The sequence below is a fragment of the Lissotriton vulgaris genome, chromosome 11 (assembly GCF_964263255.1).
Source record: "Lissotriton vulgaris chromosome 11, aLisVul1.2, whole genome shotgun sequence".
Lineage (NCBI taxonomy): Eukaryota > Metazoa > Chordata > Amphibia > Caudata > Salamandridae > Lissotriton > Lissotriton vulgaris.
Window position 1 is genome coordinate 784,681,910 of NC_141699.1, and position 21,258 is coordinate 784,703,167.

At 46.7% G+C, this 21,258-nt stretch overlaps 1 protein-coding gene across 1 annotated transcript; it reads left to right on the top strand.

Annotated features, from left to right (window-relative positions):
- Window positions 1-4,345: 4,345 nt before the first annotated feature.
- On the top strand, window positions 4,346-9,187 carry LOC147683500 (uncharacterized). Its single transcript, XM_086944862.1, has 2 exons — window positions 4,346-5,069; window positions 8,562-9,187. Exons 1-2 carry the CDS (start codon window positions 4,346-4,348, stop codon window positions 9,185-9,187), a joined length of 1,350 nt encoding a protein of 449 aa, XP_086800988.1.
- The last annotated feature ends 12,071 nt before the right edge of the window (window positions 9,188-21,258 follow it).

A 21,258-nucleotide genomic window follows, 5' to 3' on the forward strand; every position in this document is an offset into this window, starting at 1 on the left:
TGCTGAGGCTCTGTTTAACTTTAACCGGGTAAACCAGTAACTAAATGTCTTCTCCCTCTAGAAGGGTGTAATGCTACGCCCGCCGCCCGAACTGGGGGGGGGGGGGTAGTATTCCAACGTGTTTGACACCTTACACAACATGTTTTGATAAAGCCAAACCACAGTTAGCATTAACCGCTAGGATTACAATGCACTTAAAGAGTATATGGTATGGCTATATCATAGAACAGCTATAAGGAGATGGTTCCGAAAGCTGCAGAGGGGCTCAGCTCCTGCTAGGGCACCCTCTCAGAATAAAACCAAGCACTCTTTCTCCAGGATTGTTAAGGCCTGCCATAGGAGTGACTTATAGGTGTATATGTGTCTATATGTATATATAGATGTAGGTATACTATCTCTAAGTAATTGGTGATTACACCACCTTACCCAGGCTGTGTGAACAGACCTGTGGTGTCAGTTTGGAAGGCAAACCAGGAGTGGCACAATACATGCTGCAGCCCCTGGTAGACCTAAGGTGCACCTATGCCCTGGGTACCTATGGTACACTATGCAGGGGCTCACAAGGGTGACCCAGTAACACAACTTGTATGTATCTAAAGTACATGGTATCAATTTAGAGAAAGAACAGCTGGGCTGGGGTCTGATTGGCAGGCCCACAGCCACACTAAATTCGAAAAACCAGAGAATCACAGCAAAAAGTGGGGGTAACCATAGGAAGCAGGACCCTACTCTCCTACAGTTACTGGTTGCGGTTTATATTTACCTACCTGTTCTGATGGTTCTGACCATGGCCCGATTGGCCTGGTCCTGGATATAATCCCCTGTAAATATTGCCTAGTGCCAGATGGCACAGTGTAACTGTGTGATTATGTTTCTAATGTGTTTATGATAATACAAAGGCTATTTTTGATATAACCTTGTGTGGAGTTTCTTTTGTGGTGTGCCTAGTGTGTTGCTGCTGTGAGTGTGTGTTGCGCAAACACTTTACGCATTGCCCCTGGGATAAGCCTGACTTCTCGTGCCAAGCTACCAAGGGGGTGAGCAGGGGTTATCTTCAGCGTGTAACACCCTTACCCTGACAAGAGTGGTGGTTTCAGCAGCGGAGTGGGCCTGAGGCACATTGTCGGTGCCTGTCCCTGCTGCATTGAAGGAGAACTGCCCAGAAGGAGTGTGACCGGAGCCTCGCAGGCTCCATGCCGATGAGTGGGGGTTCCTCTTGGTGCGGTTTAGGAAAGGTCCCAGCAGCGGGACCTGTCGGGGCACATTGTTGGGGCACTGGAATTGTAGGCAGAGTCCTCCCCAGAGCCCGGGTGAGGGAGGCTCCACTTTGAGCTTGGTGGTGATGGTGAGCCGGAGCACTTTGTCGGTGCCCTGTGGTCATTTTCAGGGCACCGAGAGTGCCCGGGCTGATTTCCCCAGCTGCCACGTCTGACAGCGGGCAGCTGCAATGTTGGGGGATAATTATATTTTAGAGTTACTGAGTGGGGCTGTAATCTGCACATGGTTGGTGCCATTGCTTTGTTTCTGGACACAGCTGTATCGCAGTTGCGGGCAGTTGCAACTAGGGGGCCAGTGATTTTTGCTAAAGGAGGGGTGAGTGCACCCCAGGCCCCAGTGCACTGGTGCATTTTATTTTTGCTGCTGAGGCAGCCATGGGGCCCATTGCGAGGTCCCTCTTAGAGCCTTTACTTCGTGGGACATAGGGCATTTGAGCCCCAGCAAAAGGCCAGTTTGCCAGGGGGTCAGTTCTATGTTGGTAGGGTTCAAGGGCCTAATGTGATTGCGTAATGTGATTTATGCTTGTGATGCCTATGACATAATGTGTTTATGTTTAGGATGGTTATGCATAATGTGTTTATGCTGGTGAGGCCTATTGCGTAATGTGTTTATGCTAATGAGGTTTGGGCCTAATGTGGATATGCCTAATGACATGCTGTGATATTTTAGGATGGTGTCTAATGTGACTGTGATAAAGCTTAGATCATATTGTACCAGTAGTTACTGGTTGTGGTTTATATTTACTTACCTATTCTGATGGTTCTGACCATACCCCGATTGACCTGGTCCTGTATATAATCTCCTGTGAACATTGCCTTGTGCCAGTTGGCACAGTGCAACTGTGTGATTATGTTTCTAATGTGTTTATGATAATACAAAGGCTATTTTTGATGTAACCTTGTGTGGAGTTTCATTTGTGGTGTGCCTAGTGTGTTGCTGCTGTGAGTGTGTGTTGCGCAAACGCTTTACACATTGCCTCTGGGATAAGCCTGACTGCTCGTGCCAAGCTACCAAGGGTGAGCAGCAGTTATCTTCAGCGTGTAACTCCCTTGCCCTGACTAGAGCGGTGGTTTCTGCCTGGCTTAGGCGCAAGCCCTAGCAAACCAGACATCCTATTTCTATCAATCATTATTTCAAACATATGTCTGTGTTTACATTGAAATTTAGGAACACCTACCACCCTCTTCCTGCAGAAAGAGAACCCAGTAGTCCCTGGGCATTGGGCATCTTCTAGGGTCGCAATAAGGATGGGACTATCCTCACACCAAACTGTTGCCATTTTATCCTCAAGACATTACAAGGTTGATTCCTTGTACAACTTCATAAACTAACAAAAATCTCCCATTTGCTGCTGAAGTCCTAGTTTTCTGTCCCGAGCTTTTTTCATGACCCGTCACAAGATGGGTAGCAAGGGCAGTGTCAGGGGCGCCAAGAGGCAAACTAGTGTTGGCAGCTGCTTTCCTTGACTTCCCCTTGTGGACGTCCATGCGGACACATCGAAATAATGTGTTAATGAAAGAACGTTTGACAGTAAGTATACAAGTGTGAGAGACAGCCTTTGTGCGATAGATTGAGTTCTCGTTTCAGAGCAAAAGAGAGAAAGCGGATGTGTGAGAGGGCACGTGGGGTAAGTGCGTATAAGGGCGAAATGAGGAAATGAATGTGTGTGGTTGTGAGCTGGAGATGGTGTATGCCTGAGGGTAAGATACATAACGTGTGTGACAGATACAGAGAACATTTGGTATGATTTGTGAGAGAGAATTACCCGAGGATGTGCGTCTTTAGCCCACCATACAAATTAACAATTTATATTATACAAATTAACAATTTATATTTCCCTAAACTAATCTACCACTATTCTTTTGGGTTCGGGAGTAGTAGGCTACTCGCCGAAAAACCGTTCAACACCTCTTCAGGGGGTGTAAGCGCTATATAAGTACAATTACAATTTTATTAGACCTTGTGTAGGTGATTGCGTGTTTGTGCATGTTAGAGTGTAATCCTCGGGGGGAGCAGAGCGAAGCAGTCTCCCCCCGCGGATTTTCGCCCGGTGGTACAGACCCAGAGCGATGACGCGTTAGGCAGGGCAGCGCGCGCGAGGCAGTGCGTAGGAGTTAGTCAGGAGCGCCATTTTAGGCTCCGTAGTTGAGGCAGGAGCGTTTTTCGGCGAGGCGGGTCTCTCCTAGTGAATTGCAGGCATTTCTTGGACTAATTCAAGGCGGACATGATTACTCAAGAGGCACTGCAGGAGGCGCTCCGCGTCATAGCGGCAGCCGGCAGGAGTGACCTTTTGGCAGCAGGCACCGGCGACGCAGCTGACTCCCCTCCACCTCACAGACCCCCGAGGAGACAGGCGGCGAACGGAGTCAAGAGAGCCATTGATGCGTGCAGGCAGACGTCAGCCACGAGGAAAGGTCCGAGGAGAGCGAGGTCAGCCAGAGGGGCTCGGCAGGCAGCGGGGAACGTCCGGCAAGCAGGTCTGTGGAGGGGTCAGTCTTCCCGCTCCTTATCACCTGCATTGCTACGAGGGACGGGCTGTGTGGTCAGGCTGCCGGGTGAGTTGGCTACTCCCCCATTTGGGAGGGAGGTTTTTGAGGTGGGTGGGCTTGATACAGGCACCCAGCGAGTGGGGGTGGGCAGGGGCAGACAGGCCAGAGCAGCTACAGTCAGGCCGCCCCGCCCCAGGCCAGTGCCAGTATTTACAGGGCCACAATGCTTTGAGGGCCGAAAAGAAACAGTTGGCCCCATTTGTACACCCCCCCACCCTGCCTTAGTTACACAGCCTCCCCAGCCCCAGCCGCTAGTGGATTATTCGAGTGGCAGTGATGAGGAGGCTGCGGGGGGCGCCTGCACAATTATGAATGCACCACGCGCCCCGGCCAGGCCCAGGGAACAAGACTTTGAGGATGCAGAAGATGTTTTTGGACTTTCAGACCCCCCCAATGAGGACCTTTCTGAGTTTTTCACAACAGGGCAGGTAGGCTTGCTGCCACAGGAAGATGGAGAGGTTTCTCAGATCAGAGATGCGGTTTTGGCTGAGCAAGGCCAAGACGATTTTATACAATACATGTACGATAATGGGCTGGAGCACACCAGGTTCAACAGAGAATATATTTTTCCAGAGGCGCGCCAGGCACCATTAGTTTTTGCGCCAGATGAGACAGAGTTGGGCCGCAGTTTATCAGGACAGTGGGTGTGGGTAGAACATGCCTCCACTGCTGAAGCACAGCGGAAACATAGGGAAGTAAGGAAGCCCAGCAGCAAGGTACTTCTAGTAGACGGGGCAGATAAGGTGTCAGGTGGCTCTGGAGCGGAGCAAGGTCAGACCACGAATACGACGGGTAGCAGGAGAGCGAAAGGTAAGGAATTTGCGAAGGACAGAGCGGCCACTGACCAAGGTGGTTTTAATGTGGAATTTATGGCGGATCCACAACAGGCGGACAGGTTTTTGGAGCGAGAGCCTGTTTTTGATTGGGACACTTATGATGGGGGTGTAGGAGATGGTGAGCGTCCGGGAGGAAGCAGCCAAATATTCGCTCCACAAGGCACAAGGGAGAGTATAGCGACATTTCCACAACAATTAGAGGAGCGAAATGTTAGTAAACAACTGAGAAGTTTTCAAAAGGGACAATCAACTGTAGCAGTGGGATCTGGGAGGAGGGCTGGGACAACAAGCTCTGTTCAATCGTTACAGGTTCAAGATGAAGATGGGGACTCTGGAGTACAGAAGGAGAATCTCGAGCGGATCTCTAAAGAAGAACTGAGACGACGCGAGGAACAGCTTCCCAAGGGTAAGCCACGTTGGTGGGGGGCATGGGATGTCTCTTCACAGGTTAGGGGTGAAAAGGCTCAGGACAAGGTACCGCAAATACACAGTAAAGCGGCGCCTGCACAGGCAAGTGGACAGGTTGGTAAGTCAGCCCACTACATTAGCCTAGAACACACGGAAGATAGTTCACCTATGCCAGGTAGGCTGCCATACATGGGTGTGTCAATGCCGCTAGGTACCCACCTGTCTCACAAGACAAAACAAAAGATATGGCAACATGACTACGTAGATGTTTTCCGTTTGCTACACAGAGATGTCCAATCTAGAGAAGGGTCCAAGGAGGAAGAATTAGAATTGGCAAGACGTCCCAGGGTGCCGAGAAATATAGACAATTGGTCGTCTGCATTTTTAATTTTCTCCAGCATTTATTGTGAAAAATATCCGGAAAGGGCAGTTTCACTCTTTAAGTACATGGATGTGGTACGTAAGGCCCACATGCATTTTGGTGGTTTTTCCTGGTTAAATTATGACGAGGAGTTCAGGGCCAGGATGAGCATGAACCCTTCAAAACCTTGGGGTGATATAGACACAGAATTAATGTTGCAATGGATGTCATCCTCTCAGCTTACGGAAACCACCCACACAGCTAGTGGTTTGCCGGTGGCGTATCGGCCCTTTCCAGGGCGCGCCGCCCAGGGAGGGGCGGGGACTGTCACAAGGGGGCATACAAGCGGATTGGGCTCCTGCTGGAACTACAACAGGGGGTATTGTAACCGGCCATATTGTAGATTCAAACACGAATGTTCCCAGTGCGGAGGCAGACATATGCTATTGCAATGCCTTGCGCCTGCAGCAGACACAACCGAGCATACCCATCAACCACAAATCCAGGCTGCCAGGGGCAGGGGAGCTCCACTCCCTCCTATACCAAAAGGCTTTTACCCCAATTAAATGGGAATTGCTCATCCCTTGGCTGGACAGGTACCCGAACAGCGAGGCGGCTGCCAAACTTTATTGGGGGTTTAAGGAGGGATTTCGAATTGGTTACCAGGGCCCCAGATACAGGCGTTGGGCGGAGAATTTGAGGTCTGCTAGAGATTTCCCGGAGGTGGTGGGCAGGAAACTGGGTGAGGAGGTAGGCTTAGGCAGAGTAGCTGGGCCTTTTGAGGAGATGCCGTTTGTTCATTTCATGGTGTCGCCGCTAGGGGTAATCCCCAAAAAAGCGGCGGGCGAATTCCGCATGATTCAACACCTTTCGTGGCCGGAGGGTAGTTCTATTAATGACTTTATTGCTGATGAGGATTCAGCAGTCTCGTACACTACAGTGGACGAGGCTCTGAAAATGGTACGAAGTTTAGGAGATCAGGCCGAGCTTGCAAAATGCGACATTCAATCTGCTTTTCGATTAATACCGATACACCCCTTAGATTTTGAGCTTTTGGGCATGCAGCTGAATGGTTATTTTTATTTTGACAAGGTTTTACCTATGGGATGTGCAGTTTCCTGTGCCCTTTTTGAATTATTTAGTTCATTTCTACAGTGGGTGTTTCAGCAAGAGTGTAGGGTAGGCAAAGTGTGCCATTACCTTGATGACTTTTTCTTTATGGGACTGGCGAAGTCCGGACATTGTGAGAGGGCGTTACAAGTTTTTCAGAATATGGCAGAAGCATTTGGGGTGCCTTTGGCACGAGACAAAACAGAGGGGCCCAGCACACAGATTACTTTTCTGGGAATAGAGATCAATACAGTGGAAATGGTGGCACGACTTCCTAAGAAGAAGTTAGAGGAAATTAGGTCATGTATTCAAGAGGCCCTTCAAGTAGAAAAATTACAACTCAGGCAAGTACAAAGACTATTAGGATACCTGAACTTTGCGTGCAGAGTAGTGAGGGCAGGAAGGACTTTCTGCAGGTTGTTGGGTATGGCCATGTCAGGAGCAACTCTGCCACACCATAGAATCAGGCTCACCAAAAACATAAAGGAGGACTTAAGGATTTGGTTGTTATTTTTAGCGGATTTCAATGGAGTGCCATTGTTGTTCATCGAAGAAAGTATGAAGTGGCAGGTGCAAATGTACTCAGATGCGTCAGGTTTACATGGATTTGGCATTTTTTGGGATGGGCGCTGGTGCGCTGAGCGGTGGCCAGAAGAATGGATTTCCCAAGGTCGCAGTATAGCGTTTTTGGAGCTTTTTCCCCTTTTAGTGGCTTTGCAGGTATGGGGCCAAGAGCTTAGCAACAGAACAATCCTTTTTCATGTAGACAACTTGTCAGTTGTTCACTTAATAAACAGGCAGAAAGCCAAGGACAGGAGAGTGCTAGGCCTTTTGAGGGCTTTCATGCTGTTAAGTCTGCGTCTGAACATTGTTTTTCGCGCAGCACACATTGCAGGTATCAATAACTCAATTGCTGATGCGCTCTCTCGTTCCCAGTGGGACAGATTTCGCGAGCTGGCCCCGGGAGCAGCAGTCAAGAAATCATCGGTACCTATCAGCATCTGGGCTCTAGGGGAATGAGGATACTACGGCTGGTGGAGAACTCAATAGCGTCATCCACTCAACGAAGTTATATGCTGGCATGGCATGAATTTCTAAGTTATGTTGACACTTATAACTTTGTACAAAGAGAAGAGATGTATATCCCCCTCATACTTGATTTTGTTTTACATTTAATTGACAGGGGTTTGTCACATAACACCATAGCGGGTAAGCTAGCGGGGATTTCCTTCTACGGACAATTGTATTGGGGCCGGGATCCAAATAACCATATATTGGTGAAGAGAGTTTTGAAGGGATTGCAGAGGGTGAAGGCGTCAAGCTCACACACAAGAGCGCCAATAACATTTGAATTGCTCCAAAGTATGTTGGGGTACTTACACAAAGCTTGTTACAACGCTCATGAAATTAAGCTTTTTAGATTGGTAATGATATGGCTCTTTTTTGGAGCTTTTAGAGTTTCTGAACTTTTAGGTTTAAAGAATGATTGCGGCTTATGTGGCAGGGATGTGTGCTTGGAAGGTGACACTTTGAAAATATGGTTAGCCAAATCAAAAACAGATCAATTGGGGCAAGGGGTGTGGATACACCTAAATGTGACTCACATACAAGGTTGTTGCCCAGTACAAGAGTGGAGGGAGTTTCAGTTTTTTACAGGTGTTCTGGGTGGACCAATCTTTGTGCACAAGGCAGGCGGTAAGCTTTCGAGTCACCAGCTGCTGGTAGTCATGAGAAGAACACTTTTATTGTTAGGCTTCAATCCAATGAATTATGCAACACATTCCTTTCGTATAGGAGCAGCGTCTGAAGCAGCCTGTTTGGGTTTGGGTTGGAATGCGATCAAAAGGATAGGAAGGTGGAGTTCTAACTGCTGTGCACGCTATGTAAAAAAATAAAAAAAAAAAAAAAAAAAAGCACATATGCTGTAGAAGAAGCATGGACAGTAGTACAAACTAGAAGTTGTTAAGCATAAAGTTGTATGTTGAGTTTTTCTCATTGGGTCTGTTTTCTTTCATCTAGGAGACATTCGGGGTTTGAATCCGTCCAAAAAACAAATCTGGATCGTGGGACACTCATTCGTGAAATGGGCAGCGATCTTTGCGGATCATCAAATCTATGGAAGGAACCTTGGTATCCCCAGCGCTGGACATGAACTTTACTGGTGCGGTAAAGGGGGTATGCGCTGGGAGAACTTGTTTCCTCTATTGGCTAAGATAAGGTATGACAGAGGCGGTCCTGATATGCTCATTCTCCATCTAGGGGAAAATGACCTAGTGGCTTTATCGGGGCTAAGCATAATAAAAGCCATGCAATTAGATTTAGCTGTGGTTTCTAACAACTGGCTAGGGACCAGTCTAGTATGGACTGAATTTGTGTTTAGGCAGCAATGGAAAAATGCAAGGAGTCAGGCCGCCATGGAAAAGGCCAGAAAAAAGGTAAACAGGGCTATGAAGATTTTCTGTGTGGGTTTAGGGATCCAGACAATTGCACATGACAGCATCACTGGAAAAGACGGCCATCTGTTTAGGGAAGACGGTGTCCACTTAACACAGTTGGGGATGGCGTATTACATACTGGAGATCAGAGACATGCTATCAAAATGTTTGAAAGTTGATCTGTGGGTGTCTGCTAGAAGGGAGGAATAAAAAAAAAAAAAAAAAAAGAGCAAGGGCAAAGCAAACTGACATGGGTAACAACACACTATGATAAGAATGGTTTGGGTTTGTTGGTGGGGTCAGGAAAAATCCAAGGTTTTTCCTGTGTGGCGGAATAGGGGGAGGTCAAGATTTAGAGCGGACTTGACCGTCCTTCAGGAGAGAGGGTGGTGGGAGGTACAAGATGGGGGAAAAAGAAAGAAAGAGGAAAAGTGAAAAGATTTCGAAACATGGGGGTGATTTCAACGGAAAATAAGTTATATTGGTTTGGAACAATACCGTTACAAACAAACAAGTGCAAAAGAAAGGTTATGGTTTTGGCATAATATGCAAATTCATTGGTTTGAAGACAAGTGAAAATTACAACTGTTTATTGGTTTATGGATATAAAAATTGCCTGATCTATGGAATAAAAAGTGGCCTTTTATGCTATCCAGTGGTGTTGTCTCATTGTGTATGGGTCTGGATTATTCTGGGCGATGTAATCCTCGGGGGGAGCAGAGCGAAGCAGTCTCCCCCCGCGGATTTTCGCCCGGTGGTACAGACCCAGAGCGATGACGCGTTAGGCAGGGCAGCGCGCGCGAGGCAGTGCGTAGGAGTTAGTCAGGAGCGCCATTTTAGGCTCCGTAGTTGAGGCAGGAGCGTTTTTCGGCGAGGCCCGCCCACCCACCCCTGTGACAAAATGTTAAATAATAAATTGTATACTGTTAACAAAGTTACTTATGAACATTAGATATGTCAAACAAGAAAGATGCCACATTAGGTCAGGCAATGGTTGTGTATCCTATTAGCTGATTTTGGCGGAATAGGGGGAGGTCAAGATTTAGAGCGGACTTGACCGTCCTTCAGGAGAGAGGGTGGTGGGAGGTACAAGATGGGGGAAAAAGAAAGAAAGAGGAAAAGTGAAAAGATTTCGAAACATGGGGGTGATTTCAACGGAAAATAAGTTATATTGGTTTGGAACAATACCGTTACAAACAAACAAGTGCAAAAGAAAGGTTATGGTTTTGGCATAATATGCAAATTCATTGGTTTGAAGACAAGTGAAAATTACAACTGTTTATTGGTTTATGGATATAAAAATTGCCTGATCTATGGAATAAAAAGTGGCCTTTTATGCTATCCAGTGGTGTTGTCTCATTGTGTATGGGTCTGGATTATTCTGGGCGATGTGCCATAGTGTGTCTTTAATAATTATGGTGTTTGTGTGTGCAAAAGTAAGTTATGTTTATGTCTATGATTCAGAGTTTGTGTGTCGGTGTTGTTTGTTTGTGTGTATGTGGGCGCCTGCGCTTCTGTGTAAGAAAGACAGAACCAGGCAGAGACGTAGAGATTGGCTGAGAGGGAACAGGCTGCAGCACATCTGACAAACGAATAAGTGCCCGGATGTTGCCCCTGAGGAGTAGCTGCCGCTTCTCATCATAGGCGCGTGCAGCCATTAACCGGGCCAAGGACTCATCTCACTTAAAAACCGCAAACATCTCATTATCGTGAGCTTGGCACGGACAGACAAAGGTCTGACAGGATTAGGGCAATCCAGCTCACTCTGCCATGGCGTCTTCCTCCGTTCGCTTCTCTGCCAAGAGTAGTTCTCAGCAAAATCCCTGGGAAGCATTTTATTCGTTAATGTAGTCCCTGGAGAGTCGCTTCTAAATGAGCGCAGCTGGCGTGGCGAGGCCCAAAATAACTATCCAGCGTCACTCCTCCCTCGCCAGTGGTGAGTACACTTTCATGCGCTCGGGAGTTTCGTATCCTCTAGACCTAGAATATTAAGATGTTTCTGGTGGTTAAAAGAGCAGGCGCACGCAGGTGGCAGCCAAGCCCCTGGCGAACAATTACTGACGTGGAACAATCATGCCAGGCCATGATCACTCTCTTTCGGGAGGTGGGCGGGGGCGAGTGTGTGTGTGTGTGGGGAGGGGGCAGCATTATTGTGCTCTTCGTGAACGGCTTAGAATAGCAGACCTTCTACCGGTCGTCTCTTTGCCAACTAACTACTCAGTCTATGTGGAAGCAGGGGAAAGGATAGGAGGGTGTGAGAGAAAAGCAGCACCTCACACATGCAGGCTGCGCGTGCTTGGAACCTGAAAAATGGAATACCATAACAACATTACAAGCACTTGCGCTACAGTGATAGTAGTGAGCTATGCCCAGCAGATTTAGCAAATACCACCCTTCGGGATAGATGAAGCATGAACTCCAGGAGCTGCTGAAGCAGAGGAAAAGTCCGATTCCGGGAGGTGGGGCGAGGGAACACTAGAAAATCATGAAGGTACACACGAAGAAGCACTGAGTGCAAGCTATTTGTGACTGAGAACCCACCACAACGTCATTGCCAGGCTAGGAGTGATCGTTGGAGTCCGCTTTTCTGCTGCTGGAAGCAGTCATCTGGATGTGAGACTATTGGTAGGCTTCCTGGTTGAACCTGGAAGATGGTGGCTGACATGGCGGAACAGGCCGAAATGCTGACTCCGCGAGCACCAATGGTACCATGAGCAACTCCTCCCGGTCTATGAGTTGTTGCTGCTCCCACTGACTTAAAATTGTTCGGTCACCTGCACACTCTCAGACTTTGGTAACCCTTCCCTCAACAAATTGGCATCCTCTTTTTTATCATAGAGTGCCAAACAAAAATCTAAACACTCCAGCTGAATGGGAGTACAAGCTTTTTGCTTCAGATCATTGCCCCCCCTGAACCCAGAAGCCTGATTACCTGGCTGGTTCCTTGCGTTCCATTGCTGCTGTTGTCACTGCCCCGTTGGTTGCAGTACTAGCTTGGCCTGTTGTCCCATAACAATTGACAAGGGGATGTTTGCCGGCACATTTTGAGTACTCATACCAGAATTTACAATAATCCCTGGTACGGAGGCCCTTACTGAAATCCCATAATGCACCTGTCTATCCTCCCTGACTCTTCCCGGGCGCTCTCACACCCGCCAGGTCGTGCAGCCTTGAAAAGGCCGGTACACAATAGGTAAACTACTCGCAGTAAATATGGTCTTGCCAAATTTCGAGGGTCCATGCAGTGATGCCAAAGATCCACGTCAACCTCACCCCACTGCACTTCCGGATTCACTGCCATGCGTGCCGGAAACTCATTGTCGTATTGATTCTTGGCATAGCCTCCGTATTTAATCTGTGCCTTCCTGATAGTGTCCATGTATTTAAAAATCACCACACACCTCTCTGGGTGCTTTTCACAATACCTGCTGGTGTAAATTAGAAAGCTGCTGTCCAGTTCTCAACCATGACCAGCACTTTAGAGTGCTTGGCGAGCTCATGTTCCTCCTCTTTCAAGCCCACTTTGGACCTAAGCTCCCTAGGCAACAACTTCAACACCTCCACATATTCCCCATTCCAAATTTTCTCTTTTGTGACCAGCACAAGGTAAGCTCCTATTGGCTTTGAAACCCCCATGTGAGCAATCTTCTTAACCTTCGGCTCAATGCTCTCCTTTTCTGCTACTTTATCATTCGCTTTCTCTGCCTTCTCACCCACCACTACCACTTTTACTCCCTTCTTCACCCCTGTTCCCTGAGTCAGCTGTGTACCTCCATCCTTACCTGCCTTGGTCTCTGGCTTAGTATCGTTGGTTCCTTGCTTCTCGATCCTGTCCCCCTCTAAAGCCTGCCCGTCAGTGCCTACCCTCATATTGGTCATGTATAATCCATTGCACATCCGCAGCAGCTCCCACTCTACAACTCCATCGTATCCACACTAACCGATATCTTCGCTGCATCTAAACACTCCTGTCATTACCTGGCGCCAGGATCGGTGCTCATTTCGGAGCCTACCGGTTAGCCACCTGCTGGCTCCTGTCTGACATTCCTCGGTTGCCTTGCCGCAGCTGGCCATTCTATTGACCCTGCAAAACATCATGAACAGCCTGAGTGTCCCCCCCCCACATCCCTCAACCACCATGCAACAGCCTCCTGCTATACATCTTTATCACCAAATTTTCCTTCCTCCAAACTTTCTTCCTCATAATGAAACTCTGTGTCTTCCAACACAGCACCAACCTGTTGACCTGTGGCAGCATTTGCCGCCTGCCACTGCAGCATAACCGCTATTACGCAGTCCCTGGGTTGCTTTTGCCATTGTTTGTGGGCCGTACCATACCCTCCCAACACACCCATCAATGCGGAATGCAGTGTTCCGTGCAGATTTCCGCCAAGAGCAGTCCTGTACCCCCTGGCCAGGTGCACCAATAAAGCTGTCCTGGACCTTCTTCGGGCAGTGATCTTACCACCCAGCCTTCTCTTACTTCCGTTGTGTTGGAGTCATACAAAGCTCCCGAGAGTACGCACCGCAGGCAAAATGGTCACCCTGTACAAAAGATGAGAGGCTCAGTGTGCAGTTTACTGATTCTCACCTAACTGAATGTGTCCCTTCCTCAATGACACCATCAGTCCCCCCCAAGACCATATGATCCTCTGCTTGTGCTGGCACCCTTACCCCCAGTGCACCCACCACAACATTACGCCGAGCCTCTCTACCATACACTCAAATGTGGCGATGAACTACCCCCAAAAAACGTTCCCCAGCCCCCCAAGGACAGCTTCCCTTTCTTCCTCCCCTTCCTACCCCCAGCCTTTCCGGCCCCACGTAAACCTTGCCACCACAAGGGAAACCGTATTATTCCTATCTCCGGAAGGTGTGCTGGCAGACCTCCACTAACCTCCCACCTCACCTCCCCCCGCCCCAGACCCTCTTGCTCATTGACCCCCAATATGTTTGTTGCTAAACGTACCCTGGCTCCTTCAGGGGCCCGGGCCAAAAAGCCTCCCCTTTCTAGTGAGACTGGCATGCATCAAATGTCTACCCTGTCCCCAAACTTCCTCCCTATCCCCCCAGGCACCTCCAGAGTCAGACCTGCCTTGCCTACTGGCTGCCTGCTCCACCACTGCCCTGAAGTGCTCCTTCTCTTCCAGAGTCTTCTCCTCCCAACATTGACATGTCCCCATACTCCTGCTCAGCACCTCTGCCTGCATGTCCTTGCTACTTTGAGGACCTAAATAAGGATCAGCAGCCCCCCTCCTCTCCTCGACCACAATCTAAAGCTCCTCTCCCTCCCACCTCCCCAAATGGAAAAGTACTGGTTAGCTCATCAGTATTTGCAAGCAGCATATCTCCTCCTTGGTGGCAGGGAGATCCCGATAAGGAAAGCAATCTTACTTGCTGAGAGCGGACTGGCTCTCTTTTATGTGAGTGACCAAAGGGCTAAGGAACAGTAAACTCTTATCCTTCTCTCTTTACTCTACACCTGGAATAGGGTGCATAAACGTTTGGTGGTACATGATGATCCCCTCAATCCTCCATGTGGAGTATATGGGAGATGCTCATTGGCGGATTAATGATATGCTTGTCGCTGTGGGGGCATCATAATATACTTGCTTTCGATTACCTATTTTTGATGGTCTACTTTAGTCATTTGAAAATGTACATATTGAGTTTGATCCTCTGCTGTCTCAGTTCATTGCTTGAGGACACTGCTGGGTCCTACACCAGTGGAACTGCCTCAAACTCCAGTTCTCAATCCCGCAAATACCAGAATACTCAGGGATTTCACAAGGGGGTTTGAACTGTTTTAATCCCAAACCCTGAACTGAACTTCGAAATGTGTTAATGATCTCTGGGGTTGTGGATACCTGTGTTATACAGTTCCCTCCTTCACAACCAAGGCGTCTGCATATGGAACTGAAACCTGCTCTTTACTGACACCAGTTTTGTTACCTTGAACCCTGCAGTCAAAATATAACTGAACAAAGGTCAAAATCACCTTAAATGTGAATTTGGGTGGAACTCCTTGCTGCACTTTAATGATTCCGTCTTTCGCACCCAGTAGCGACTAGTGTGACTCGCGAGTGGGGTGCAGGGGAGAAGTTTAATTTAAAAAAAATAAAAGTGAACTTACCTTTGCTGGCCCGTTCTCGCGTTGTCGGTCTGCGTCATCCTCTCTGCAACAGGAAGTAGCCACAGGCAGCCTCCTTCCCCTCCCCTAAGACAATCACAAAGCTGCAATTGTAGCGTTATTGGCTGGGACGCCAACCGCACAGACGTCAATGGGGAGGCCATTTTCTCCATGTAGGCTGCCTGCAGAAAAGGGAGAGTAGGCATGCCTGGTTTGGGGTACTCTGGGCTGTCCAAACAATCAGCACCTTCAGAGTGGGAAAGCCACTCCTCCCTGCCCTACAGCAGGACCACACACCCGCCCGCCCCAACCAAATCATTCTGCTTTCTCTAAATGCGAGAAGCAGAAATGTCAAATGGTATTTATAATACCACATGGAGGAGCCGCCCCTGTAATGGCACCATAATGAACTGCATGCCTTTATTGCTAGCTGGTCTCCAGCCGCCAATCCACCTCAAGCTTTGCTCATCGTCCTCCAGCTGCAATAAAAATAGCGTTGCACGAGAGTGTGGAAAATATTATTGTTGATTGGCCGAGAAACCGCAAATCCCCTTTCTGGTTGGTTGGCCTCATCTAGGTATTTACCAATTATGCAGAAGATCCAGGAAGTGCATTAACATATAGATACTCGTACAATAGTTACATCTACTCCAACAAAGATCAATTATGATTTTGAAACAGTTAAAGTTAAGGTGTTGAAGATGAAAATTGCTACTTTTTCAAACACAACATCCAACGTTTCAGTTCCAAGCCTGAAGCAATTATTATTTTTTTTAACTCTTTTTATTCATTTTTGCTCATCATCCAGAAAATCCAATAGTTGACTCATTCGTCCAGTTTACACTTTAAGCAGAGTATTCAACAGTATGGTCTCAAGAGTGTCGGCCATTCTGTATGGAGACAACATGTAATGGAGAGACAGCTTACCCAAATGTTTGGAACACCACATTGGATGGGCCATTGCCCCCGTCTGCATCTACCCCTGCAGTTTAAAAAAAATGTGTTTATTGAGATTTTTGATTCATGAGATGTCATGCAGAAAAACAAATACAATACAGAGAAAAAAACATATTTCATGTAGGTACAATAGATATGAGTCAGGTTACATTGCGTAGAATCAAGGATAAGACAACTATGAGAATTAAACAAACATGACAAATCGTCTATGGCATTGTATGTATGTAGCTTGTTACAGATCGAGCACAAGTATTAATAGATGGTTCGGCAGGGAAGGGAGGAGTCAACATATAGCTCAGGAAAGATGTAGTGGTCAATCTGGAGTGCCAGGCTTTAAATTCAGTAGGTAGTCTCTGAGGGGCTTGAGTCAAAGAAAAGTGCAGTTCCTAAGGGGAGAGTTAGGGAGTGAACAGGTCTCTTATGGATTGCCCTCCCACACCCCGAAGGATGTCATGATTCATCATTTGGGTTGTGCTCCTCGTCAGGCGGGCGCTGCAATGCCTGACTGGCTCCCGCGAAAGGGCTCTTTGTCGGAGTTCTTTTAACCCCTTCAGCGCTGCGCGAATTCCGCTGCGGTGCTGAAGGTTCTAAAGAACCAATAGAACCATGACGGAACGGTTCCGTCATAAGCACAGGCCAACCGACGCTCATGACGGAACCGTTCCGTCATGAGCATGGAAGGGGTTAAGAGACAGCCATATGGTGAGTGAGGGTAAGTGGTCAAGGTAGTGGTATGAGTGTGAGTTTGTGAGTTGAAATAGGTTAAGTACTGCCTTATAGAAACAAACTTATTCTTGGGGTGTACTGACCTAATTAAAATAGGTGGGCCCTGTCTAGATATAATGGGCCGTATGTATGAAAATGTCCATTTGCGATTCTCAAATAGCAATTTTTTTTCGAATCGCTATTTGAGAATCGCAAAATGCTACGTATGTAGGATTTGCAATACATTTTGCGAATCCTACATATTCCTCAATTGCGAATCGCAAATTGTGATTTGCAATTAAGGAATACCTCCCCATTCATTCCTATGAGCCCAGAGGCCCATAGGAATGAATGGAAAGACATTCTCAATTTACGATTCTCAATTAGAGAATTGCAAATTGAGAATGCAATTTCAAGGGTGCCAGGGTGTCAAAAGGACACCCTGTTGCACCCCTTGAATGAGCATGGGTGCAGATTTGGCGTACACACATGCCTTAAGGGCATGTATGTGAGTCACATGGCACTTTGAAAAATGCAATAAAGTGCATTTTTCAAAGAAATCGCACATACCACCCACTTGAAGTTGGTGGTAATTTGCGATTCCTTAAGTCCAAATTGCACTTTTTCTCTGCTTCTTACATTGCATTTAAGGAATTGCAATTTGCGATTCCTTAAATGCAATTGCAAAATAGGGAATCACAAAATTTGCGATTCCTTATTTTGTGAGGGGTGTTTTGTGTCATACCTTGGACACAGCTGATTTGCGATCACAAACGCCAAAATTCAGTGAATTTCGGCATTTGCGATCACAACATTGCCTTCATACATATGGCCCAATGATCTTACAGGGTCTGTTGTCATGTGGTCAACATGTTTCTTGCCTAAAGCCCCTAGCGGGTCAACCAGCAATTCTTCAGGAACAGTGTTTCCAGGAGAAGTACTCCTAACTCTAATACTACCACAACGCAGGTGCTGAAGGCTGCTAGTAACACCAGCTAAGTGTGCTAAGATCTAGGTAAGATGTCCTGGATGGGAAAGACCTGCAAGAGATACACATAATTCAGTTCCAGACCATAGTCCAGCAAGCTATAATCACCACTTTTAATTATCTTTAGTGCAGTGATTTAATTGCGAGCGAATGTCTATCCCAAGTGGGATCAAGAATAATAGTGAAGAGAAAAGTATTTCTGACTACGGATTAATTAAGTGAAGGTAGTAAGCAAACAAGGAAAACCACATTAAGGACTCGGTATGTAAATTTAGATGAATTAGAGCGCTCATTTTTGGTTCCATGGTGCTGTAAAAACATTTAGTCACAGTGATATCATAGTAAGTTAGTGCTTTCAGCATGTAACAGACTAAAAGAGCGATGTCTGTTTGTACTGCACCCCTCGTGCCTATGGGGAAGTAGTTACATAATCCTAGTGGTCGGTAGTAAACTCGTACCGAGACAAGTACAGTGGTTAGCGTTACAACTCACCACTGGCTCTGAGGTCACCTGCGTATGGGGCTGCCTAATGAGCACTTTGTTACCTGACTCTAGAACAACAAACAAAAGGTACCGGCGGGCGGTCACTAGAGTTAACACATAAACACATAAGCGTGGCTTACCGGTCTCATACGGTTGTAAAGGTCGCACTGGATGCTTACTCACATCGGTTGGACGCGCATATCAGGTCACTAAAACAATGAGGATGTAAGAGGTGAGGTTTCCTTAATAATTACTAATAACTACTGTTGTCTGATGTGGTTTAGAGCTGACAGGAGCTTAATGTAATAGTGGTGGAAAAATTGTGGCAAAACCTATTTTCACCCTCCTTATGGTGAAATGTGGGCCCACCAGGTTTTAGGGTGGGGTTGGTTATTTTGGGGTCTGGCGTTAGTCAGAGTTATTAGGAGTTATTCAAAACGACCCAAGGGATGTCGTCGTTGAGGCCCTGGGTGTTGCTGGAAATTCTGAAAAACAGTAAAACAGTCAGGTTGACTGAAACACTGATCTGGTCCCAAAATACACACACCAATTGCAATACCCGCAATTGTGTACATTTAATCACCTATCCCTGTGAGAGAGCGCAATTTGAATAAAATGTATATCCGAGTCATATTTACAAGCATATCGTATAAAGTAGGAATGAAATGTATATCGTAACGTGAAGTTGACACTTATAGTATAAAGTTAACAGATGTAACCAAAGTAATATAGGAAATGTAACTGTATTTACTCTTGAACATGCATTAGATTTAGAAGGCCCGTATACATAGTGGGCTAATGTAGAAATATGTAGAAATGTTTACGAATGGAGGAACGTGCAAAGTAGAATTCATGTACATGTGTAACTTTAAATGCAGAAACGGCAGAAAATGTAACATGGAGAAATGTGCAGAGAGCATATATAAAAGAATGTAACAGGAGAATATAACTTACGTTCTATGTATCAAGGTTTATATTCTATGTAAAGTGTATCCACTTATAAGCAGAGGATTTGCTAAATGCGATCATATATAAATGTGTGTTAAAGGTTATACTGTGTAGAAGAAGTCTGTAGGAATGTTACAAGAGTTTTAGGTCATTTGTGATTATAACCTGACTGACCTAGGGTTCGCAGGAGTGTAGTCCGCTGTTGGTAATTTAGTGGGCTCACAGGAGTCGTGAATAGACTTGATGTGAACGTGCGAGCCAAGGAGTCTAGTTCTTGTTAGATTTAAGGTGACAATGTCGGACGAAGTTTATTGCCTAAACGTGAGAGGATATTTACAACAAGGGGTGGTGAGGGACGCTTGGAATTTGAGTCTTGTTTTGAAATGACCATTCACAGGACCAAGAAAGGTTACATATATAGTCGTAAAGAGTAAAGTTCTGATGATGTGATAGACTTTTGCTCCGAAAGTGTCAAATGTAATGTTAATAAAGTCACCAGCAAGAAGACGAAGATGGCGTCCAAGAAGAAAGGTCAACTTAATGGACGACGCGAAGAGACGAAGCCATGGAAAGAGCTAGAAAATGACATCATGGGGGAAAGTCCGTGGTGGGCGTCGAAGGGGCGTTCCACCCACACTGTGATTGTGTATTTTAGGGACAGCACCCCGGGGAGAAGGGAGCGAAGGCGATTAGCGAGAACAGCGAGAGGCAAGTTAGGAAGGGCAGATGACTTGAGCAGATGCGCTGAGAGAGATCAGAGCGCAAGAGAGCAGTAGGCCGAGGACCCTTAGAGAGCGGATGGGTAGGCAGAGAGGGTACTGCTTCTTAAACTTAAGTTACCTTTAGAGGCTAAGAGAGTTTGAACTTCTTAGGGAGTCAAACTGCTGACACCTTTTTTTTAGGGTACTAGGAACTTGCGAAGTAGGGATGTCACCTAGTATAGAGTAGGGACAGATTTAACTTGTATTCTTTTCTTTTAGATGACGCAACAGAACCACATCATATCTATGTTTTTTTAATTTGTTGATTCTGGAACTGACTTTAATTGTATTCGTTTGTAGATTGAGGTTCTTTAGGGAATATATGTTCCTTCTAGTTCCTGTATATTTGCTGAATTTTATCCTGAGAGGATTGTATTTGGAACTTTTCTTAATTTTATATTAAAACTCTTAAACTTTATCAGTTGTAAGTGGTTCTTCAGAGTTGCGTCAGTTTATGGGGTTTATCTAACCTATGCGGGGTTTGTCTTTTACTCAATGACAGAAAACAACCGATCCAAATTAGACGAATGAGATAAGTTATCAAATTGATCATAAAAGATATTAAAATCTCATTCCCCGCAGTTGGTAGCAGAGAAAGATGGTTTTCTTCTTGAGGAAGACAACCTAGGTCAGGTTTAGTTTACCCCAAGGTCCCTAGTCATCGACGACCAGAAGAAGAATCCCTGCCGAAGACGGTGCTGACGGTGCGTCGAGAGAAAAGCAGCAGAGTCGGTCGAGAGTGAGTATAAGGGTCATGCGTTGCCAGATTGCGGTGTTTTATGTTGTACCTGTGTTGTAATGTCAAGCGGAGTTGAATGCCTGTAGTGTGATTGAGGGAAGGTGTGAGCGCGCGCAACCGGATAAAATCTTAAGATCCAGGGAAGGGCTTAAGTGGTTCGGGTGTATCGAACACCCAGAGTAATTTGTCTACCATTTAAAGGGGGTCATGAGGTACCATTGATCGCCCGCAGACCGATGATAGGGGGAGCGTTTGAGTGAGTGTATGAGTAACGGACGCTGGTCGTACGTTTACTGTGTGTAAGTAACCTATCAGTTAAGGCGAGCGCCTGACCGTCAGAGGGAAGACGTCTCACCAGTTGAGGTGACAATTACAGTTAGACTGTGGCCGTACAGTCAGAGAAAAATGATCGCTTGGACGGAAGTAGTCATTTTTCGGCGTATGAATGAGACGTATGCAAGACCGCGAGGCAAGCTGAGAAAGGAGGAAACTGCTGCAGAGGGGACAAGTGACGTCAGCGTAGAGCCGCGCTGAGATTGGTCGGTTGGCGTAGAACCGCGCTGAGATAGG

What these genes read in the sequence shown, in the direction of transcription:
- LOC147683500 (XM_086944862.1), top strand. Translation starts at nt 4,346, where the DNA reads ATGTACGATAATGGGCTGGAGCACACCAGGTTCAACAGAGAATATATT. An exon ending in CGAGGAACAGCTTCCCAAGG is followed by an intron (nt 5,070 to 8,561) that starts GTAAGCCACGTT and finishes TCTTTCATCTAG; the next exon opens with GAGACATTCGGGGTTTGAAT.